This window comes from Staurois parvus, unplaced genomic scaffold (genome assembly GCF_062004578.1).
Source record: "Staurois parvus isolate SC_StPar_1 unplaced genomic scaffold, SC_StPar_1.0 ptg000006l, whole genome shotgun sequence".
NCBI classification, from domain to species: domain Eukaryota; kingdom Metazoa; phylum Chordata; class Amphibia; order Anura; family Ranidae; genus Staurois; species Staurois parvus.
The window spans coordinates 9217175-9243348 of NW_028317802.1; the positions used below are offsets into that span (position 1 = coordinate 9217175).

At 36.9% G+C, this 26174-nt stretch overlaps 1 protein-coding gene across 18 annotated transcripts in view; it reads right to left on the minus strand.

The window, feature by feature from the left end:
* Positions 1 to 26174, minus strand: part of LOC149474319 (protocadherin gamma-C5-like) — a 561663-nt gene that overhangs the window by 306964 nt on the left and 228525 nt on the right. The window contains exon 1 of one of the 18 annotated variants that reach the window (XM_089654938.1): positions 23316 to 25903. The exons of the other annotated variants lie outside the window; for them this stretch is intronic. Coding sequence (XP_089511064.1) covers positions 23316 to 25751 — 2436 coding nt within the window. The 5' untranslated portion in view covers positions 25752 to 25903. Of the gene's footprint in view, positions 1 to 23315; positions 25904 to 26174 lie in introns of those variants that run through there. 18 annotated transcript variants of the gene reach the window in all.

The following is a 26174-nucleotide window of genomic DNA, read 5'->3' on the forward strand; positions in this document are numbered from 1 at the left end:
CACCCCCAAAGACCCCTCCAGAAGGCACAGCCCCACATCAAAAATATCCCCCTCCTCCACCCCCCAGGACACCCTCAACCCCCACAGCAGACCCCCCCTCCTCTCCCCCAAACACTGTCTGAAATATTAATCTCGTGGTCCACATCTAAATCATATGTTATTCTACAGTAGGAAGGTTAGGAGAATGTGGATAGAATTTTGGAATGGCTAAGTGGCTTGTTGAAGAGATGAATTCTTTTGACATTTGGATTGATACTTTTTCTATCAAACTCCAGGTAAAGAAATGGCAATTTATTATCATTGGTTATGTTAAGGAGCTGTTTAGAACTTGGATGTAGAAAATATTGCCCACACTAACTAATAATCTTTTTCAGATTTCTGGCTTTTTTATAGGGCAATGAGAATCAAGCAGGAAAAAAATAGTTATTTTGAAAGCTGATGGGCCAAATACAGAGACACAGTACAATTCAGTGCTTCTGTTATTTAGTTAGGGTATTGTCTTCATCTCTCCCATTCACAAAAAAAACTTTCTTAAGCCCATTTTAAGATTCCTGAATCTGCTATCACATTTATGGGAATGATCCACCTTTGATCCACAACCGCATTCCATGCTCCCTGCCAACTGGTCTTGTCAATGCTCCTCAATATGAACCACCACACTGCCTCTAAAATCTTCAAGACCTTTGAAAGACCTGTCAATGGAAAGCCAATGGGAAGTGTGCATGTCAACTGGCACCCGAAGAAGGACCTTCTCATTCTGTAGTCCAGAATTAGAAAGACTCATTATGCTTAAGTTTTTTGGGCATTTTGTTTTTAGAAGTGGGTTGAGCTATTGTTTGCGGTAGGATAGCACCTGGACAGACTTCAAGGTTAAAGAGATTTGATTTAGTTTGGAATTTATTGTTTAATAGTCATAACCTATTTAGCTTCTTTTGTCAAAATACACTCATATTACTGTGTACCCCTTGGCTGTCAAGCAATATTTTTTTAACTTTGAGAAAATAGATACTGAGATGTCACTCATATAAATGATACGGAAATCAACAAACCAGTAAAGCATAGATTTTGCACATTGTAGGCAAGTATAAAATACACTTAAAGTGTTACCAAACTCAGGACCCTGCATTCTCTATATCTGGTCTCCCACAGTACACAGAACATGAAAGTGCAATTTTCTTAGTGCATATAAACTGCTAAATACCTTTTCTCATCAGCAGTTAGAGCAGTCTTGTGACTTTTATCAGTGTTCAGCAGAGCACTGGTTAAAGCTTGTAGGAGGAGTTTTCTTTCTGCTCTAGGAGGATGCAAAACCCCTGACCTCTATCAGGACTGTACTGATTGGCCCTGTGCTGATCACATGCACTCTCCCAAGGAAAAAAAAACTCTCTAGCAATACACACTAAACTGAGCATATGCAGAATGGCTACGGTTCAGTCTGTCCTATCAGGAAATAAGACGTGGACATTTGAACAAGAGGAGGAGGAGAAAAGTCAGGATCAAACAGACTTTTTACACAGTGCAGAGGATTAACCCCTTAGGTTCCACAATGAGTATAACAAGCATGCTATAATGCATATACAGACTGATTTCACTGTTGTAGGTTTAGTAACACTTTAAATTTTCCAGGACTGCTGTAATGTTGAAATAAGTTTAGATGGTATATGTACATACCACTATTCTGCTATTTGTTTTCTGTTTTCGTTTGGTCCATTAACACTGCTACATAAACATCCACACTTTAGAAAAGGAAACATAAGCATGTATTTGTTTACAAAACCTCCAGTAATTGTTTGCTTAGCCTTTAAAAAATTAGGGCAAACCTCAAATTTACTTCAACCTGCATTTCCCTTCCAGTCTATATTTTCTAAAGTTTATGTATTTTATACAATTCTTTTTTATTTTAGTTTTGGACAAAGTGGGAGTGGATTAGAATTTCTGCCAAGATTTTTGTTGCTGTCTGTGTCACTAATTGGGGAACGTCCATCTGTATTCATACTGGTAACCCAAAGAAAGATGATGATAAAAAAATAAATATTTTACAGCTTTCAACCTAACCAGAAGTGAAAGGCAATCTTACATTGAGGAAGCTTCTTCTTGCATTTTCAGGACAGGAGGTAAAGGAAAATCTTCCCCACAGTATGCAGATAGCAAAAATAAACTTGCAGTGGGTTTGCCTATCCACTGTTGTGTCCAAAACAAAAACAAACACCCCTGAATGAGGTGTAGCTCAGTTCACTTCAATCATCCAATTAGCATGCAAAATGTTTTTTTCTTCTTTTTCTTGCACCTGTATTCTTTGCAAAGTGAAAGTACACATTCACTAAGCTTTGGGAACAATTCTCTTGCAAACTGTAACTTCCTGTGAAATGTGAACAGCCTATTTGCCTTTAGTAAATCAACCCGCTAACACAGGTGGAACAGAATAATTCAAGAAAACACTATCTTCACTTTATTTCCCACATCTGTACATTCACATCAGTCTCTGCCTTCAAGGAATTTACAGTCTAAGGTCTGAATCTCACATACTAAGGCCAGTTTAGACAGGAGTCAATTAACCTACCAGCTTGTTTTTGCAGTGTGAGAGAAAATCAGAGTAAACCCACACAACAACAAGAAGAACATGCAAACTCCATGCACACATTGTCCTGGCTGTGTTTTTAACTGAGGACTACAGTGCTACAAAGCAGAAGTGACAAACACTAAACCAATACCCTACTAAGAATGTGGCTTGTTTAACAACAAAGAGCAGTCAGTGAAGGTAGCATGAAATATCTTGTTATATTAAAGCAAATGTAATGAGCTAGTGACATAAGCTAAAAGGATGCAGCACAGGCAGTCCAGGAAAAGGGTCCTTTTTGACCCACTTCTGGGTCACAACAGGCAATTAAATTACCAATGATTTTGTTTTAGAATATCAACAAAGTGACTTACATTTGTTTTAACACAATTGTTAAGGAGCAATGCTGGACATATTGCATATGCAGTTACTTTACAAAAATGTCTTGGTTCAGATATCCTTTAAAATATATATATATATATATGCAATGTAATGGTGCAACGTCAATGTTATCTAACGCTTAAAAGAATAACCAGTATAAACACACACACACGCGCACACACAAATTTCCTTTTAAATTCTAATACAATGTGCAGTAGATTCCATAGATGATAGTAATTTACACTGTACTAGAATACCTTTTTGGCTGTAAGATCTGAATAGGTCCACGTATTTAGAGCTAACAGTGGCAATACACATACCAAATATGTATTTTGTTTAATTAAATCATAATTGTTTATAGCATATGAGAATATTCTGCTTTTCAAAAGTACCACACACAAGAATATTTTTTTTGCATTTAATGCAAATCATTATAAAAAATCCTGAAGCTTTTATCTGAATAATTTCCTTGCATGCGTTAAACATTTATTTTGAACATATCTACTTGATTATGCATATTAAACCTTTCCAATCTTCTAAGAATATAAAATATGTGGATTTCCTCTATAAATAAATACTCTTTCACATCTGATATTCTTAAACGTCAATTAACAATTTTAGCTATAACTCACCTTACTTGGATTATTTATGCAGGTTGCATCTGAGGACAAGTCAGCATCTTTAACTAGTTCCCGTAGCTGGGGAAAATCCAGGGATTGCAGAAAAGCAGAATCTCGCTGTTGTGGGGCTGGGTGCATATTAGTTTGGTAACATTGTCCCTGTACTCCTGGAGGGACCATCCTGACCTCCATGTATTTTAAAGTTCTATCTGCATTTAGGAAAAGAGCAGGCTGACATTGATCTGTAAATGATTTGGATTCAGAGCCCCTGAGGTAACAGCAACTGTTGCTATAATCGTAACTTTCCTTCCTCAGACATTTCACTAATAATATAATGAATGTGACAAGGGAAACTAAACTAATAGCCACAAGAGAAACAATTAAATATAAAGTCATATCTGATGCAGGTTTGGAATTTTTGATAAAATCCCCAGAGTTGGGTCTTTCTATTATAACCTCATCTGCTATACTGACAAATACAGTGGCACTGGTAGATAATGGGGGATCCCCATGATCAGTAATAGAGATGATAAGTTGCTGCTCTGTATTTTCTAATTCATTAAATCCTCGTACAGTCCTGACCTCTCCTGTATGTTTAGACACTTGGAACAGTGAATGACTACCAGGTTCAATAAGGTTAAAGGCCAACCAGGCATTGTGACCAGAGTCCAGATCCACTGCAGTCAGTTTTGTCACCAGATATCCAGCACTTGTAGATTTTGAGATCCTCTCTTGGACAATGAGATCCTCAGAGTGCTCCGGATACAGCAGAGTGGGGGAGTTGTCATTTGTATCCAATATGAATATAAAGACAGGAACAGTAGAAAATAACTTTGGAGATCCAGAATCTTCTACTTTTATGGTGATTTGTAGAGTCTGAATGTGCTCATAGTCAAAGGAACGCTGAGCATAAAGATCACCAGTATTAGAATTTATATAAACAAAAGAAGATACAGAGGATCCATCTATCTGGGTCTCAACTATAGAGTAAACCAGATCAGAGTTAACCCCCTCATCTGGATCTAAAGCAGACACTGTACATAGAAGAGTACCTGGGTAACTGTTCTCTTTAATGAAGGCATTATAGATAGATTGTGTAAATGTTGGAGCATTATCATTAACATCAGAAACCTTGAGAATAACAGTTACTCTACTGGATAATACAGGAGAGCCTAAATCATTAGCTGTCACTTCAATTGTGTAGTAGGATACTTTTTCTCTATCCAAAATCCCATCAGTAACTAATGAATAATGACTTTTAATATTTCTTATTTTAAATGGAATACCGGGAGATATATGAAGATGTATTTCCCCATTTTTCCCAGAATCCTTGTCTTGCACATTAATAACTCCCAAAGCTGTTCCTAGTGGTACATTTTCTGGAATCTCATTTGTCATTGATGCAAAATCTATTTCAGGATAATTATCGTTTACATCTTCTATTTCAATATGAACCAAACAGTCACCTTCTAGTTTAGGAAGTCCTTTGTCCACTGCTTTTATAGATAGTTCATAAAAAATCAGCTCTTCATAATCTACAGATCCGTTAATATAAATCTCACCACTGTGTTCATTTAAAGCAAACAGCTTTCTTGCAGATTTAGATGTATGATCATCAAAATAATATTCTATTTCACCATTTGCTCTCTCATCTGGATCTGTTGCATTTAGCTTCAATATAACAGTATTTAGGAGGATATTCTCTTTTAGACTGATTTTATAAACAGGATGATCAAAGACTGGTGGATTATCATTAATATCTAACACTTTTATTGTGATATGACAGGATCCTGATCTAGCTGGTTCCCCTCCATCTATAGCAGTGAGAATAAGATTGTGTTCTTGTTTCTTTTCCCTATCTAATACCTTCTCTAACATCAGCTGAGGTATAAGAGTACCATCTATACGATTTTTCACAGATAATGAGAAATACGGATTTGCATTTAACATATACTGACTAACACTATTAACACCGATATCTAGATCCTCTGCTATTTCTAAGGCAAATCTGGTTCCTGGACTTGTCCAGTATTCTGTAATCTCTATAATGCGATCATTAAATGAGAAAGTGGGAGAATTATCATTAATGTCCAAAATTTCTGTTTCTATACTAAAAACCTCTGAAGGATTTTCAGCAACTACCCTTAAACGCAGCACACAGCTCACACTGAATCCACACAGGGTCTCTCTATCAATCCTGTCATTCACAATCAAGCCTCCATTTTCCTTATTTACAGTAAAATATTTTTGGTATTTCTCAGATGATAAATGCAATCTGCGTTGAGAAATCTCTACACGTTTTATGCCCAGATCCTGAGCTACATTTCCTACCCATGTCCCTGGATCAGACTCCTCCACGATAGAATAATGAAGCTGCCCAGAGACCCAGCCCCAGCTACAAAGGAGAAGGGAAAATGCTACTTGCCATTTCCAACAATGAGAGCAGTGTCCAATGTCCATAACTTAGATAATTACCGGTATATTTTCTGTAACATAGATTGTTTGTAATCCTAAATGCCTTGAGTTTATCAATATATTCGTCCAACCTAAAAAAATCATTCATTCCATAAAAAGGAAAACACCCATGAGAATCTCATTTCAGAGCTGCAGCGTTTCTTTGTGTGTGAGAAAAGAGATGGGAGGGTGAATCACTGAGCCAGGGGGTGGAGAGCCCAGACCAAGCCTGAGCAAATCAACACTTTAACTCAGTTATGTGAATGGATGACAACAGTGACCTCTTCTGGAAACCCTTAATACATAACAGCATTTTTCGTCACGTATTTACAGCAAATGTATGTATTTAACGCATGTAGGTGCTCAGTTTAAATATACTATACTTTTCTATAATAAAAGTAATGGTTCTTTAGTTGCTTATGATTTAACATATATTGATATCAAAATGAAAGTAGAATTAATGCACATTTTATGTGCATAGTTCTTTCAATCACCTAATTAACAGTTTCTTATTAGTACTTGTTTTACTAAAATGAAAATTTTGAAATGAAATGAAGAATAAAAAATCATATTATGGGAAACTGATGGGGTTGTATAGTAAGAAAGTGGTATGTGTTTTATTTTGAAGATACCATCAATTCCCTATAATATATTTTTTTTATTTTCTCTCCTTTTCCCCTCCCCCCACCTTTTTTTCCCTCTGTAGTGGTGTGGTTGGTGGTACCCAGGTTCCTGAATCCAAGACTGGTGATAGTATAATAAAGGTATTTATTATTAACAAAAATATGTTTGATGTTCTAAAAAATATTTTTTGGAGTGAAGACTGATTGTCCTTTGGCTGTTTGACACCTGGACAAGCCCTGGTAATATAAGCTCCCCTGATTCCAACCCTTGTCAGTTCTGAGAGACCACACCAACTGTATGGTCCTCCACCTTTTGAACCCATGTGTGGGCAGTTGGTTTGAGACATAAGAGCACACAGTTTCAGCAGAAGACCCAACCACTACGGAGTTCATTGCTTCAACTGTTTCCTTAGCTTCCAGTGAAGTGGCCCAGTTCCTACAGTCATTTACATGGGTGTCCAGATAAGAGACTCATCATGTCACTTGCCTGATAGACAGTTCATAATAATTTAGTTCTTCGTAATCTATAAATCCACCTATATACATTTTTCCAGTCTGTTCATTTTATAATTTTCTTGCAGATTTGGATGTGTGGCTATCAAAATAATTTAGTCATCATGTATAGCAGTGATAATCTGATCATGTTCTTGTTCTCCCTAATACTTTTTCCAATATCAGCTGAGGGATAGGGATTTAGTATTTAATGTGTATTGAACAACATCATTAACATCAATATCCGAATCATCTACAATTTCTAGGGTATGCCAAAACATCAGGGCTTGTCACCAATTCTGTAGTTTGTATTACACACTCATCACTGGACAATATAGGAGAATTGTCACTGATATCTAAAATTTCTATTTCAGCTATTTTTAGATTCTAAATGTAATTTAGGATGAAACAACCCTGCAGATTTAAAACTCAAATCCTGTGCTTAAATCCCTACAGCAGTCCCTAGAACAGATTCCTCCAAGATAGAAGAACGAAGCTGCCCAGAGACCCAGGGCCATTTGTTTATACTTGAAATATAAACATTTTGCCTGCATTAACAAAAAGATGTTCTTTTGATTCCATATACTGTATAAATTTTACATAAATATTAATAGTGTGTCTTAATATTAATATATATTTAAATTGTAGGCCTGTGACTAACTTTAAAAATCTTAATAATGGGTAAATATATAGTTGTATTTCGTAGAACCGAATACATATATAATCAAAAAAATAACTCAGTAACCATAAGACATTGAATTAAATTGGTTGTAAAGGAAAAATAAAAAAAATTATAAATAATAACAAACATGTTATACTTACTCACTCTATGCAATAGAATTGCACAAAGCAGCCCCAATCCTCCTCTTCTCAGGTCCCCTGCTGGTGCTCCTGGCTCCTCCCCTTTTGCTGGTGCCCCAATAGGGAGCAGATTCCCATGAGGCATTCATGCAGATTTGCTCCCAAGTCCCTCTGCTGTATCCATTGACACAGACAGTGGGATTCAGCCCCACCCCCTCTCCCTTGTCACTAGAGTTGATTGACAGGAGCAGGAGCCAAGGAGAGACAAAGCTCTCATGCAAAGCACTGGATCGTGATGGGGTTGAGGTAAGTATAAAGGGGGGTGGGAGGGATTCTTTTACAAATAAGGTTTTTTACCTTAATGCACAGAATGCACTTCAGTACAAAAAACAGAAATGATGAGCACCCACCTTGGTTGCTTAGGCAGCCAGGATGGTATCCTGAAACAATTCAGTAACTTATGGGCATAGGGGATGGTGTTAGTAGTAATGGACTATATGATGACATTTCTATAAAGGCTAACTAGGTCCAGCAGATTGACAAATATTATAGGATATCTGTGTAAGGCTAGGGTCACACTGATGCACTTTGCGTTTGATCTGTTTCTGCAGTGCTTTTTGTGGTGCATTTTGCGTTTTTGCACATGCATTTTTTACGTGTTTTTGCTACAATTTTGATACATTTTGCATTTTTTTTTCTTGTTGCTAGGAAGATTAAAACACAAAACACATAAAAAATGCAGCAAAAACATACTACATGCTTTTCTGCAGCATCTCCATTGAAGTCTATAGAACCAAAAATGCAACTTTTTGCGTTTAAAAAAGTCCCTGAGCCTGGGTTCACACTGATGCGGTGCGGCACATCGCATGTGATTCGCACAGGAAGTGCACCGCATTCCTATGCAAATCACATGCAATTTCTGTGCAGTGATTTTTTCAGTGCAGATGTGGTGCGATTTGAGCCATACAAAGTACAGCTCAAATCGCAACACATCCACACCAGGACCCTTTTTTAGTCTGCACTAGAATCGGATTGCAAGCGATCTGATTCTTCACATTGCACCACATTTTGCAAACTGATTTTGGGGTATCGTTAACCTAAAATATAAACCCGCAGTGGTTCATATGAACGGGGTACAATTATAATGTAGTGCAGAAATCACACACAAACCGGTGCGAATTCCACACCGCATCAGTGTGAATCCAGGCTGACCCTTTCCAAAAAAACGCACCGGGTGAAAATGCAGATATGTGAACGTGTCCCATAGGAAATCATGTTAAATGGACTGTAGTGTGCCTCTGCAAAACGCAAAATGCTGCGGAAAATGCTTACGTGTGAACCTACACTAAGGTTCAGCATTAATAGCAATGTTTTCTTTACCAACACGCTGTCCATGTATTATGAAACCTGTTTACTGAAGAGGTCTTTATGGCTCATAAGAATTTTACTTTTAAAAGTTTAAAATGAAACATGGGTTTGTTTTGAAAACACTATAAGATGCTATGAGCACCCTTAAGCATAGTACACATGATCAGGAAGTCATACGAAAAATACAGCTTTCGCAGTGATCGTATAAAAATCAGATTGTTACTACACAGCTTTTGTCCAAAATTATTTGAAGGGGCAAGCACAAACTTTTTTCTCGTATGACAGCTGATTGCACGATTTTTATTTAATCAGTACAGTTTTTGTCTGGAAATACAATGCAAATACAGTACATTACATCACTTCCAAATTTTCTTTCGGTACTACAAGAATTTTTGAAATTATAGTAACCTCTTCACTTTCGACGATCATTCGTCCAATATTCTCATTGTGTGTACAGGGCATTAGGGTCTATTTAACACATAGCAGTACTCATATCCAGCACTGAGTGTCAGTGAGCAAGTATATCCAGCTTCAGTTTTCCCAGGGTTCAGCAATCTTGTTAAAAGTTTGATAAACCTAAACTTAGGTGAATCCATCTTAGGAGGTGATTCCATCTGAAGTCTATGCTGAAAGGTAAAGGGGGGTGGGGGGTGGGGGGTAAAACAACCTTGGTATTATATACTTAGATTCTACTGATTCTACGGGACAATAAGAAAACTACTCTTAAAAAATGGCATTAGAAGCTGGACACTGCCATGAAGAGCAGGTATTTTCATGCTGCTTGAAGGCCTACATTGAAAATACACACATCCTTTAAAAAACATGCTTAGGGGAAGCCTCTAAGCTGTATGTGGTGTTATGGTACAGTACACTTTTTATGGCAGCAAATATTTGGTTTTGAAATAGTTTGTTTTCTTTTATAATTAGCTTGGCTTACATACAGCAGCACCCTCATAATCTGATTTTTTAAAATTTGAAAAAAGTTTTTTTTTTCAGGTAGTTTTAGCAGTGAAACATGTTTTTTTAATTAAAAAATAAAAGTTCAGGTTTGAAATTGGCAAGTACTTCACTGTGCTTTGTAAAATTTACTTGCCACTGACCAATTTCTATCAAGCTCTCATTAAGAACTAAGAGACTGCAAATGTTACAGCATTATAAAATTGGCCAGCAGCAGGATTATTTTAAATAGCATGGGTAGGCTTGGACTTTTCTACAAGAATAAAGATACTGCAGAGGATACAACAGTAGAACATTGGCCAGCATCAGTACAGTTTCAATAAGGAATAATAGGTCTAGCTGGTATATGCCTATTTTTTTTATTATCAGTGAGGATAGAGGGGTGTGCTGAATGTGAGTGATAAAATGTGTGTGTGTGTGTGTGTGTGTGGGGGGTTTAGGGGCACACTATTTTTGCATTCCATTGTTTTTTATGTTCTTTCAAATGATGCAGCAGGGTGCTGCAAAAAAAGGCAGCTGAAAGGGAAAAAAAGAGATGAAAAGAGATGAAAACCACCAACTATCACCCCTAAAAGAAAAGTCCACCTCTTTTTTTACAGGGCTTAAAAACTTACAGCAAAGAAAAAAAAAACAGTTTAACGTAAAAAAAAAGTCCCCGCTAACATACAATAATTAACAGAATAAACAACATCTCAAACTGCCACACCCTAAAATAAACACCCTTTATTTAAGAGAAGCCTTGCAGAAAAAAAAGAAAAACTAATAATTTGCTATGGATGGGACAGCAGCAAAAAGACAAATGAGGTTTAATGTTGATAAATGTAAGGTTATGCACTTGGGGCTAAGAATATGCATGCATCATACATACTAGGGGGGGTACAACTGGGGGAATTAATGATAGGGAAGGATCTGGAGGTTCTGGTAGATCACAAGCTTAATAATGGCATGCAATACCAAGCTTCAGTTTGTAAAGCGACCAAAATCCTCTCTTGTAATAAAAGAGGTATAGACTCCAGAGAGAGAGATATCATTTTACCCCTGTACAAATCATTAGTAAGACCTCATCTGGAATATGCAGTTCAGTTTTGAGCACCAATTCACAAAAAGAACATTGGGGAACTGGAGAAAATACAGAGAAGGGCAACCAGACTGATAAGAGGCATGGAGGAGCTCAGCTATGAGGAAAGATTAGAGGAACTGAATTTATTCTCTCTTGAGAAGAGGAGATTAAGGGGGGATATGATCAACATGTATGTATCATCAGTGGTTCATATAGTGAACTCGGTGTAGAGTTATTCACCCTGAGGTCAGCACAGACGACAAGGGGGTACTCTTTACGTCTGGAGGAAAAGAGATTTAATCTCCAAATATGGAAAGGTTTCTTCACAGTAAGAGCAAGTTCTGGCCAGCTCAGTGGATAGCTTTAAAAAAAAGGCCTGGATCCTTTCCTAGATACACACAATATAACTGGATACTAACATTTACAGGTAAAGTTGATCCAGGGAATATCCAATTGCCTCTTGGGGAATCAGGAAGGAATTTTTTCCCCTGCAGGAGCAAATTAGTTCATGCTTTGCTGGGGATTTCTTTTGCCTTTCTCAGGATCAATGGTGGGTATAGGATTATAACTTTTTTTTGGTTGAGCTGGATGGACTTTTGTCTTTTTTCAGCCAGACTAACTATGTAACTATGACAATATGGTGGCTCTGTGCACCTCCTTTTGTATTGAGGCTACTGTCTTATCCCTTATTGAACATTTTGAGCCTACTAACCATAGTTCAAAGATCCTACAGTGCGGTATGGTTAAATAAAAGTTCTCTTGGGCAAGTGTACACAATAATTTGCCAGGACCATGAATCATTAACCTGTAGGATTTGCCCTAAACCCATGGTATTGGTGAACCAGAACAGCATGACAGCTCCTTTGTAGGAGCATTGATCCTTGTTACTATGACATCAGTACAGAAAATGTTTCTACAGAGAGAGGTGCCCAGAATGGCATCCTAATCCTAATGGTAATTCTTATCCTAATGGTAATCCTAATGATATTTGGAAAGCGGTTATAGCAAAAATGAGTTGTATATATAATGTATATTCTTTTTTAATGTAAGTACATACAGTAAGCGGACATTTGGCTCCATTTAATAAAGTGTATTAACAATATCTACTTGTAAAAAGAAAAAAAACAACATGTTTATTGATTCCATGGTTTATGTAGGTTATAAAATAATACAAGTTCTTCTTCAACATGGTACAGAGACTACAGAGATGTAAACACACATATCTGCAAACATCTCCCATCTCCAGTTACAATTTCAGCTAAACTATATGATCACTAGTAAATTACTTTATATTTCATGTTTATCAAAAGTGGTGTTATATGATTAACACAAAATTACTTGGTTAGAGTAGAAATCTGTGCAATATTATACAATGCATGCATTTTATTCTTTATTTACCGATATATTCTCTTGAATTCAAATCTGCCAAAAAAGTAGAAAGAAATTAAATTAAGATAAAACAATAATAAACTCACCTTGTTGGGATCATTCAGGCAGCTTGTTTCAGAAGATGCATCTTCATTTTTAACCAAATCCCTTAACTGAGGAAAATCCAGTGACTGGAAAAAAGCAGAATCCCGCTGTTGTGGGACTGGAGGTACATTAGTTTGGTAACACTGTCCTTGTCCTCCTGGAGGAATCATCCTGACTTCCATGTATTTTAAGGTTCCATTCGTGTTAAGAAAAACAGCTGGCTGGTAATGATCTGAGTATGCTGTGGACTCAGATCCACTCATGAAACAGCAGTTGTTGCTATAGCTATAACTTTCCTTCTTCGTACATTTCACGAGTAATATAAAGAAGGTGACAAGGGAAACTAAACTGATAGCCTCAAGAGAAACAATTAAATACAACGTCATATCTGATGGTGGTTTGGAATTTGTCAGGAAATCTCCAGTTTTGGGTTTATCTACCACAACATCATCTGCTATACTGACAAGGACAGTAACAGTAATAGATAATGGAGGATCTCCATGATCCCAGATAGAGATGATAAGTTGCTGCTCTGTATTTTCTAGTTCCTGGAGCCTGTGCACAGTCCTGACCTCTCCAGTATGTTTTGACACTTGAAAAAATAAGGAACTGTCAGTGTCTATGAGGTTAAAGGCCAACCACGCATTGTGACCAGAGTCCAGATCTACTGCTGTCAGTTTTGTCACAAGATATCCAGCACTTGTGGATTTTGGGATCCTCTCTGGGACAATGAGATCCTCAGAGTGCTGTGGATACAGCAGGGTGGGGGAGTTGTCATTTGTATCCAATATGAATATAAAGACAGGTACAGTAGAAAATAATTTTGGAGTTCCAGAGTCCTCTACGTTTATGGTAATTTGTAGAGTCTGAATGTGCTCATAGTCAAAAGAACGATGAGCATAAAGATCACCAGTATTAGAATTAATATAAACAAAAGAGGATGCTAATGATCTATCTATCTGGGTCTCCACTATAGAGTAAATAAGATCAGCGTTAACCCCTCCATCAGCATCAGTAGCAGATACTGTACATAGAAGAGTCCCTGGGTCTCTGTTCTCTTTAATGAAAGTGTTATAAGCAGATTGTAAAAATGCTGGAGCATTATCATTAACATCAGAAACCCTGAGAATAACAGTTGTTTTGCTGGAGAGAGATGGAGACCCTAAATCAATGGCTGCCAACTCCATGAAATATTCAGATATTTGTTCTCTATCAAGATTGCCATCAGTGACCAGTGAAAAACTGTTTCTGAAAACTCTAATTTTGAATGGAATATTGGGAGATAATTCCAAACGTGTTTCTCCATTTTTCCCAGAATCTGTGTCTTTTACATTAATAAACCCCACAACAGTTTCTAGGGGAGCATTTTCTGGTATTTCACTTGTCTTTAGGGTGAATGAGATTTCTGGCAAATTATCATTACCATCTTCTATTTCTACATGAACCAGACAATTTCCTTCTAATGCAGGTGTTCCTTTATCTACTGCCTTTATATATAGTTCATAAAAGCTATGATTAGAGATGAGCGAATCGAACCAGGCGAACCGGAATTCGAGTCGAATTTCAGGAAATATATAAATCGATTTTCATCCTACTTCTTCTTTTTCTTCTTATGAGGATGAGGATGAAGAAGAAGAAGTAGGATGAAAATAAGATTAATTCCAAGCCGGCAAAAAGTGTATCTGCAGCGCTCCTCTAAGTGTATCTGCAGAATGTCATTTATGGAAAAAAATAGATACAATGTTTCAACCGCTGTATGGAGTGAATGTCCCAGAACTGTCATAAATAGTCTATTTCTGACAGTTCTGGGACATTCACTCCATACAGCTGTTTCAACCGCTGTATGGAGGGAATGTCATAGAACTGTCAGAAATAGACTATTAATGACAGTTCTGGGACTGTCCTTCCATACAGCGGTTGAAACATTGTATCTATTTGTTTCCATAAATGGATCCATTTATGGAAACAAATACATACAATGTTTCAACCGCTGCATGGAAGGACAGTCCCAGAACTGTCATTAATAGTCTATTTCTGACAGTTCCATGACATTCCCTCCATACAGCGGTTGAAACAGCTGTATGGAGTGAATGTCCCAGTACTGTCAGAAATAGACAGAAACTGTCACAGAACTGTCCTTCTTCTCATCCTTCTTCTTCTCATCCTTCTTCTCATCCTTCTTCTCATCCTTCTCCTTCTTCTCATCCTTCTCCTTCTTCTCATCCTTCTCCTTCTCCTTCTTCTCATCCTTCTCCTTCTTCTCATCCTTCTCCTTCTTCTCATCCTTCTCCTTCTCCTTCTTCTCATCCTTCTCCTTCTTCTCATCCTTCTCCTTCTCCTTCTTCTCATCCTTCTCCTTCTCCTTCTTCTCATCCTTCTCCTTCTTCTCATCCTTCTCCTTCTCCTCATCCTTCTCCTTCTCCTTCTTCTCATCCTTCTCCTTCTCCTTCTTCTCATCCTTCTCCTTCTCCATCTTCTCATCCTTCTCCTTTTCCTTCTTCTCATCCTTCTCCTTCTCCTTCTCCTTCTTCTCATCCTTCTCCTTCTTCTCATCCTTCTCCTTCTTCTCATCCTTCTCCTTCTCCTTCTTCTCATCCTTCTCCTTCTTCTCATCCTTCTCCTTCTTCTCATCCTTCTCCTTCTTCTCATCCTTCTCCTTCTCCTCATCCTTCTCCTTCTCCTCATCCTTCTCCTTCTTCTCATCCTTCTCCTTCTCCTTCTTCTCATCCTTCTCCTTCTCCTTCTTCTCATCCTTCTCCTTCTCCATCTTCTCATCCTTCTCCTTCTCCTTCTTCTCATCCTTCTCCTTCTTCTCATCCTTCTCCTTCTCCTTCTTCTCATCCTTCTCCTTCTTCTCATCCTTCTCCTTCTTCTCATCCTTCTCCTTCTCCTTCTTCTCATCCTTCTCCTTCTCCTTCTTCTCATCCTTCTCCTTCTCCTTCTTCTCATCCTTCTCCTTCTTCTCATCCTTCTCCTTCTCCTTCTCCTTCTCTTTCCTCATCTCCAAGGGCATTTAAATTAAAGGTACAGTGTTCTGCACTAATTTAAAGGCTCTCTGAAGCCTAGAAACCCTTTTTATAAGTCATCTTCGTAGCGAAGAAATTCGCATCGAATCGAATTTCACACTGGAATTCGCCGAATCGAATTTTTGAGAAATTCGCTCATCTCTAGCTATGATCTTCAAAATCCACAATCCCTTTCAAAGTAATTTCTCCAGTATGTTGGTGAAGATAAAATATGTCTCTTGTAGACTGAGAGGTGTGGTCATCAAAGAAATAGAGAATATCAGCGTTTTCTCCATAATCTACATCTGTTGCATTAAGTGTTAATACAACAGAACCTAACGGCAAATTTGCCTTCAGTGTTTTCTTATAAACTGACTGATCGAACACTGGTGGATTGTCATTAATATCTAACACTGTTATTGTGATATGACAGGATCCTGATCTAGCTGGTTCTCCACCATCAATAGCGGTAAGAATAAGATTGTGCTCCTGTTTTTCCTCCCTATCTAACACCTTCTCTAATATCAGCTGAGGGATGAGAGTGCCATCCTTACGATTCTTTACAATGAGAAATAAGGATTTGTGTTTAATATATACCGACTAACAGCACTGGAAGCTACATCAAGATCCTTTGCAATCTCTAAAGCAAACTGAGCACCAGGACTTGCAAGTAATTCAGAAATTTTAGTATGGCATTTGTTGAAAATGTGGGAGAATTATCATTGATATCCAAAATCTCTATTTCCAAATTAATAAACTCCAAAGGATTTTGAGCAACTGCTTTTAGATGCAGCACACAAATTAAGCTGGATCCACAAAGGCTCTCTCTATCAATCCTGTCTTTGACAATCAGATCCCCATATTCCTTTTGTAAAGAAAAATAATTGTTATTTTCAGATTTCAAATGCAAACTGCGGTGGGATATTTCTGATTGCGTTATACTGATACCCTGGGTTACATTCCCTACAAAACTACCAAAATTAGACTCCTCAAGAATAGAATAACGCAGCTGCCCAGAGACACAGCCCTAGCTACAGAGAAGAATGGAATATGCTACTTGCCATTTCCAGATCTTTGAACTGCCTCTGCTGTCCATATCTCAGTTATTTTGTCTGATATTTAAAGTCATATATATAGTTTATAATCTTATAATGATCGCTGCTCAGTTCTCCGGAATTCTCGGAGAACACAGTTCTCCTGTGAATGCCTTTTATGAAGCGGTGTAGATCAGTTCTCCAAACGAATGGAGAACGGTCTACAAACGCTGGAAAACAGCTGTTTTTACTATAATCTTGTGAGATTACAGTAAAAGATCAGTTTACTAAGCAGAGGTAAATTATCGCTGCTTAGTTTGCGGTTCCTCCGATTCTCCAGCTCTGGGCTGGAGAATCTGGAGGGAGAACACAGCTCTCCAGTGAAGAGCTGAATAGTTCTCCGCTGATCTCCTGAGTGTCATAAACTGTGAATGACCAGAGAATAGCTGCGATCCTCTGATTCACAGCTATTCTCTGTGTTATAAATGGACACCACAGGGTAGGTTTTTTTTTTTTTTTTTGCAATGTTCACTGAAGTGAAAAAATACACCATTATAGACTGCCCCTGATAATTATAAAATATACAGTTACTTTTGCTGATATTGCTGCACTGCTAGAGTTATTAGTAGGTTTCATTATTTTATAAGATTTTTTCAATATACTTTCAAAGGGCTCCTTATGTCTGATTTTTTCTCTGATTACCAACTGTAATTATTGTTAATGTGCCACCCAAGAGTGATGAGATATTATCATCACCCAGCAGAATGAGTAACATTGTACCATCAACTAAAATCACAAAACAATTTTGTATTCAGAAAACTTAGTAGGGGCTAGGTTTTTAATTTATTCAACCAGTTTCCTTCACTTTCAGTATCACTGTGCTAGAGTTAGATATTAGTATAAAAATAATATTTTTTTCATAGGTGACACATTTAAATATTGACCAGGTTACTTTTAAGCAAGACTACAATACATTAAGAGATATTTGTCATATAAACCATAGAAAACATTCTCATTTAGCTTGCATAGAATAAAAATTAATAAATATAATTGCCATCCCTATCCAACACCCATGAATCTTGGCAGTCACCATTGAGATGTTAATGCCAAATACATGTCTCATTTGTTCATCATATCAAATATGGTATTACAATATAATATTAGTCTAATATTGTAGCAGCAGCATAACAACAATCTATTGAAATGCTATTTCATTAACATAAACCGTTAAGCTTGCCAAGAATTGAAATGTGAGGTAAAAACACAATCCTTGTACAGTAAATTCAGGTTTTACAGCCTTTTGCTGGATTTAGACTTTCTCAGTACTACATCTGTCCATAGTCTCAAACATTTACAAACATTTTCATTTTAGAATAAAAGCACATTCACACAACAATATCTAAACAATAGCACTTTTATGGTAGATAATAGAAGTAGAGAGCCTTGCCTTAGAAATAAATATATTTTGTATTGTATTTAATATTTAATAAAATTTGGCTGCAAGTTCAGTTAAAATATACAGATAATATTTATTGTGACAGTAAATTGAAGAACAACTTGGTTCTTATCTTATCTGATTCATTCAAACTACATGCAAATGAGATTTGTTTATTTATCAAACTTGCATTGAAGATTAAATTGCTGTAAATAACCATATCTGTAAGTTAACATAGATTTAGAGGCTTCAAAAATTGCCCAGTAGTTTGAGGAATTGAGATCTTGGGGTAAACATATGATTTGCAAGTACTTTAATCACTTCATAAACAGAAGTCTAGAAGCCCACACCAAAGCCTCAGTAAGCATTGATTAATTTGACAGTAATTCCATGACTAATTTGTTTATCCAAATATTTTTATATTGTATTTTGAATATCACATTCATGTTTTTAATATGGGCTGACAGCTGGACAAAATGTGATCAAATACACTTTTGGTTGTTTAATATAAAACCGTTTCTATTCAAACTTATTACAAAGTATAATGTTTTTTAACACTGTATCTCTTTCTTTCTGCACTCCCTATGCTCAGAGAGGGAGATAGAGAAACAAACAGTGCCATCTGCAAGCAGGAAGAGTTTACCTCCAGAAGATTTACCCCCCTTTACAACCAGGCCATTTTTTTGCTATGCGGCGCTGTGCTACTTTAACTGACAATTGTGTGGTCATGCAACACTGTACTCAAATGAAATGTATATAATTGCGCTATAAATTAATGTTTAAAAAAACTAAATTGTTTACTTTTTGCTCTAAAACATATTTAATAAAAAATTATGTTTCTTCATAAATTTAGACCAAAATGTATTCTGCTACTTGTCTTTGGTAAAAAAAAATCCCAATAAGTGTATATTAATTGGTTTGCGTGAAAGTTATAGCGTCTACAAATGGCGGTATATATGCTGTAATTTATATTTTTTATACTAGTAATGGCAGTGATCAGCGACTTATAGCGGGACTGGGTGGGAACTGACTACCATTGACATCTCTAGTGACACTAATACAGTGATCAGTGCTAATAAAAAGCACTGACACTGTACTAATGACACTGGGCAGAAAGGGGTTAACATCTGGGGCAATCAATGGGTTAACTGTGGGATAGGGAGTGTGATTAATGTGTGGTTTGCAGAGAGAAAAAAAGCAGCACTCACAAGAGAGAGATCTGTGTTGTTTACACTCACATATCTCTCCTCTGTCAGCTGCTCTGCCAATAACCGAGTCCCAACCATGAATCACCGGCCAGGACCCAGTGATTGACATCTTCAGGAGCCAATGACAATGCGGGTAGTGCAGCACGTGCATGTGTCACCCTACCAACAAATGCAAAATCATGTATATTTACGTGATTTTTCACAGAGCATCAGCCCTGTAGCAGTAAAACTTCTATAGGGAGGTGGGTCACCATGATTGGTTGCCATGGTAATCACGATGGAGAACCATCATAATGGTTCTTAACTGACAGTCTGAGACCTGCGACTGTCAGTGCAAGAGAAATCACATAACTAATTTCATATGTTGTCAAGTAAAAACAGCTGTTCGATACTGATCCATATAGAAATTTATAATCACAGAGGGAGCAGCATCTTCCAACATAGGCATCACTTATTTACTGAACCCTGCATTCCATACTCATGATATAACAAAAGTACTTTCTTCAAAAAGTGTATCCACTACAAAAACATGACTGTAGTTGATAAAAGAGGAGTCATGTATGAATATAATCAGCTTATCCTAAGAACTGTTTCCAGGAAGGCTCCAATGGTTTTCATCAGTGCAGGCACTGTGAACAAAGGAGTGTCAGATTCTTCAACCAGGTAAAAATATGTAACCAGGTACTGAATTCAGAGTTTTGTGGCCACTATATAGAGCATACACCAGTATGGCCTGCTATGGTCTGTTAAACATGTGGGCTGAATGGGCCCAATAAACCACAACAGATTAAAAATTATGCCTGCAGTATTTTTGGCCACTCAGCGCACTGCAGTGGATGGTAGTGGATTACAAGTATTGTCCTGCATTGCATTGCAATGCAGATGTATTGAGAAACCGTGTCAGGATGCCTTTCAGAATTCATGGCACTGCAGTACAACAATAACACATCTCACTGGTGTTAATGGGCCCTACAGGTGGACATTCAAAATAAATACATTAAGTTGGCAGCAATGAAGCAATAACATGTGAGATGCCAGATAAAAACCTGTGCACTGTAGACACAACTTGTCTTTTAGAATAAAGTGTGGAACAGTCGTCAGTCTCCAGGGGTATGTAGTAATTGCTTGTAGTAATAAGCACAGTTTACTTTTGCCATATTTCTGCTAGAATAAATCCAAATACTTCTTATGTTGAATTATGCATCATTTGCATTAAGTAAACAGGTCATTTGGCTTCCTTACCTATCCGATTCTTCTGTAAAGAACACAGTTCCCTTGTTACTCTTAATCTGAACAAACCATTGTCCCTGGCTGGAAAGAAATGTACTAATAGTGAAGGGCCCGATAAAGAGGGAGTGTAGCCAAACACCACATGACCTAACATTAATGAAAAACAATAGCAAATATATAAAAGTATCTAATAAAGCCAATCACAGTTTTTACCTGTAGACAGGCTAAGAAAAATACATCCTACACCTGTGCTGAGAAAGGAAGGTCCTTCTTTTCTCAGTCTAGTCTGTATATTGCATTGCCATGTTTTCACTTGCACTTTGTTCAATGAACTTTAGTATAGGATGTGCAGTATTTTACACATATATTGATTGCACTTTACTCAAATTGTAATGTTTGTTATGTAAACCCATTTGATTTTAATTATTGCTTCAATGATGTATACAGATTTTTTTTTTTTGCAACATGTGCTGTACTTTTTGATACTTTTTGATACATGTTTGCACAAATGCATCCGTCCTATGGGTGCACCAGTTTTTCTCATTGATACAAAATTAATCCATAATGGGTATGGTTTTAAAAAATGGCAACAAAATCAGTGATTATTTGTAAAAAAAAAAAAATGATAAAATGCAGTTTTGCTTCAAGAAATAAGAAACACCTATGATGCAGTTCATAGCTTTTGCTCCTAGTCAAATTAGTCATAAAATGCAATAATTTAAAGGAATGTATAATCCAGCCCACTTTCTAAAAAAGGGTGGGCTTTCAGCTGCCATATTGTCTGTAATTGTTGGAGCTGTTTGTTTTTTAATTTTTTTTTCTTAATTTTGCCATTGATACATGTCCATATAGCAGTCCACAGCTTCCCTTGCCTTTTGTTTGACAATAACTCACTTATTAGCCCTACAAGCAGTAAGAATTGAACAGCAAGGTTCACCCCCATAGACTTCACAACTTCAGCATGATGTTTTCACCCAATTTCTCATTTTTCTCATTAGCATTTGCTATTGCCAGCTGGTCTCATTGTTAAAGAATTCTTAATATATTGATTTCTTTATCATAAAACAGAATGTAACAGGAAATATTTTTTACCTTGATTTATTTGTTAAACTGAATAGCCAAGAAAACATTTAAACAATAACAAATGAAGATTTCCCTGTAATACTCACCTTCTCTCCTCTTCCAGGTTGCATGACTCCTACTGTCTTTTAACCCACTTAGTGTGAGTGGAGAGTTGCTACAGTGCTCTGTGCTCACAGTACAATGATTAGTGAGAAAAGCACTGACAACATTCATTTAGTGATGATTTCTGCATTATTGAGGACTGCCTAGCACTGAAGAAGAGGTGAAGTCTAAGAGGACTTTGTGCATTATGTATTCAGCCAAAAGACTTCTGAAAAAAATGTATAAAATACAAAATTAAAAAATACATGCAGTGGCAGGGGTTGAATGCTAAGAGTTTGGAGAGTGGAATTGGGCATTAAGGAGATACTGCTTTAGTTATAAAGGGATATAAAAATCTGGTGGGTGGCTGAATCAAATCTTCTTAGTTTCAACAGTTCTGGGTTGACATAGTCAATAATAACATATGGTCAAAGAAGAAATACTAAAAGGAAACTACTCTGAGTAAGATTTGGATGCAGCTTTACTACTGCATTATTTTAACTACCAGAAACTGGAATGTATGGGGATCTTGTTTAGATGGTTTTCTTGCCCAGATTCAAAATCATTCCTTTGAACACAAGATTTTTTTAGTTATAATGCGGACATATTTCTTTAATTACCAGTATATCCCTTCAAGACATTATTTTCTGTACTGTAACTAGATGTAAAGAGTTCAGCAGACATTAAAAACTAAATATTCATTAATCTTCACATGAATAATTGACAGACTGTGTTCCCAGTTGCATTCCATTAAAGTGTTTGCATGTCACCTAAGGATTTTTTTTTAATTCCTGAAATACATTTCTGAACTCCAGTATTTTATATTTAACATTACTATGCCCACAGCAGTTTACTTGTGCATATTATTAGTAACTGCATATTACACTGACAAAATGTTGTTATATTTTCCAATCACCACTTAGAATGATATACATGCATCCTTTCTTGACTATCCTTCTTGCTAAGTAGAGCAAGTAGCTTTCCTGTTAAAAGTACAATCAAAACACTGTGTATGTGCATTTGTGCTGCAGCTTTAGGATAAATTGAAGAATTAAAGGAATATCACAATCACACCTGGAGATCAAGCTATCTGAGACTTCTTATAAGAAGGTGGACTGACTGTGATGGCCAAATCTGCCAAATAAGGATAGCCCAGGATGGATCTAACCACCTATATAATGTGGGTTGATATAAAAAAAAGGGTATACAGGACCTGTATACATTCACCTTAGCAGCTTTTAAATAACAGCATCTCACATGGCTGACAAACATGGTTGTCAGTTCCTCATACATGTGATGATTATCATTAAAAATGTATAGCAAAGCTTATCTGTAGATTATCTACATTTGTGTGTCTAAAGTTGATCTCCCAGGTAAAACCGTCTTTAATAAAATCATGTTCATAGAGAGACAGTTGAATTTAACATTAGGTGCTTTGAGCAGGTTTTCTCACCTGGATCACTTCATTGTATTCACTGTTCAAGGACAAGGAATCTTCATCATTCAAAATATCCTTTAGTTGTGGAAAATCCAAAGGCCTTAAAAAGGTGAAGTCAGTTCGCTCTAATGCTGGTGAAAGGCAAGTAGTATAACACTGGTTTGTAGGCCGAGTCAAAGTCTTAACCTCCATATATTTAAGAGTCCCATCTGAATTAAGCTGTAGAGTTGGTTGGTAGTGACATTGAAAATCATTTATGTCAGACCCAGTGGTACAACTGCGGACACTTCTGTTATTTTTTGTTCTTACACACTTGACCATTAAAACAATAAAAGTAATGATTGATACAGTACTGACAGCTGACAGAGATATTATCAAGTATAATGTCATATCTGATTGCTCATTATGAGCTGTTTGGAAATCTTGTGATTTTGGAGTTTCATCATGGACAATATCTTCAAATGATACAAAAATAGTAGCTGTGCTTGATAAAGCTGGTTGTCCATTGTCTTTAACTTGAACCAATATGGTGTAGGTGCTATCATCTGATTCGTGTAAAGTTCGCATCATTCTTATCTCACCTGTGTGTGGTGCCACTCTAAACATGGAAGGGTCAGAAGCTTCCAAAATACTGTAAGACAACCATGCATTATAACCTGAATCTGCATCCACTGCTGCTACTTTGGTGACCAAATAGCCTGCAGATACAGGACGCGGTATTCTTTGATGCTCAATGGCCTCCCTGGTCAAGACAGGGTAGAGAATTTTTGGATGGTTATCATTTTGGTCTAAAATAAATATGTACAGAGTGGCATTTGATTTTAATTTTGGAGATCCACCATCTTCAACAAAAACAGTGACTTCCAAGAGTTGAATATATTCATAGTTGAAGGACCTCTGAGCATATACATTGCCACTGTATTCATTTATATAGATGTATGAAGTCACTGGAGAGCCTGCAATATATATTTCTGATAGAGAGAATTTTAGGTGTGAATTCTCTCCTTCATCTGCATCCGTGGCAAATAAAGTGCAAAGAAGCATTCCTGGTACATTATTTTCATGTATGTAAGCAGTAAAGGAATGATGTGAAAAAACTGGAGAATTGTCATTGACATCGGAAATATTGAGAACAATTGTTCTTTCTGTATACATTGGAGGAGACCCTAAATCTGCTGCAACTAAGTAGATAACATATTGAGCTGTAATTTCACGATCCAAAATACCATCTGTGATCAAAGAATAGTGATTTTCAAAGGATTTAAAAGTAAAAGGAAGCCCTGGTGGAACCTCCAACTGGACTTGACCATTTTTGCCAGAATCTCGATCTATTATATTAAAAAGTCCAACCACTGTGCCAATTGGTGTATTTTCTGGTATTGAATTTTCAAGAGACATTACGACAACTTCAGGGGCATTGTCATTGGAATCTTGAATTTCTACTTGTATAACACAATGTCCTTCCATTACTGGAACACCTTTATCTTTTGCTCTTATATAAATTTCAAAGAAACTGCTCTCTTCAAAATCTATATTTCCTTGCACATGAATTTCACCTGTATGGGGATCTAGCTTGAACAGCTTTCCCACTGATTTTAAGCTGTGATCTTCAAAGATATATTCAATTTCACTGTTTGAACCTTCATCTGCATCTGTAGCATTAAGGTTTATTAATAATGTTCCTGGGAAAATATTTTCTGATAAACTTGCTTTATAAACAGGCTGATCAAAAGTAGGTGGATTGTCATTATTATCTAAAACAAGCACAGATATTCTTGTTGTTCCTGACCTAGGTGGCTGGCCACCATCCAGAGCTGTCAGCATAAGGTGATGTTCTGCTATTTCCTCTCTATCTAAAGCATTTTCTAATATTAACTCAGGTAAAAGTGTCCCATCTTTTAACTGTTTCACATTTAGTGAAAAGTACTGGCTTGGGCTCATCTCATAAGAGCTCACAGCATTAGAACCTACATCCAGGTCAATAGCATTTTCCAAAGGAAACTTCAAACCAGGAGTAGCCAGTTCTGCTATTTTAATTAGTCGAGCATTATTTACAAAGTATGGTGAATTATCATTTATGTCCTGGATCTCGACAATCAAATGAAACAACTCTAATGGTTTTTCTATTAGCAGCTCTACAGGCAGCAAACAGCTTGAACTAAAGCCACAAAGACTCTCTCTGTCTATCTTTTCATTCAGTAGCAGCTCTCCGTTTTCAAATCTCAAAAGAAAATACCTCCGGCTTTCTTCAGATCCCAGTCTCAGACTCCGCTGAGATATTTGTTCAGCATTTAATCCTAGATCATGAGCCACATTCCCAATAAATGTCCCAGGCTCTGATTCCTCCATTATAGTATAATAAAGCTGTCCACAGACCCTTCCCCACAAACCAAGATAAAAATAATATAATACTTGCCATAGCCAAGTATTGAAATGCTTCCTGAAGTCCATTTTAAAGATATACTGTAGGTCCCTGAGATGGATAGGCACAAGATGTCAGGTTTCTAGATAAGCTCAGACATCATAACATGGTCTGAATTAATCCAATAAAGCAAATTAAATCCTTCCTAACTCTTCCTTTTTAGCATCGATTTTGCATAGCTTTGTTCTTCTTACTGATCAAAGTGAGAGAGGGAGGGTGAGTCACTGACGGGGGTGGAGAGAACGAAGACAGTAAAAGCAGATATTATGTGGTAGCACATAAGATTATTGGTTGGGAGTTACTCCCACTCTTCCAATGACTAAAACTGCCTTGGCTTTACAGAACGTACTAATATTAAAGCATCTTTTCGTACAGAGCACCCATGTAATCCACTTCTCATTTCAGTATACTAAACAGCAATTTGGAATAGACTAGTTAAAATCCAGAAAAGG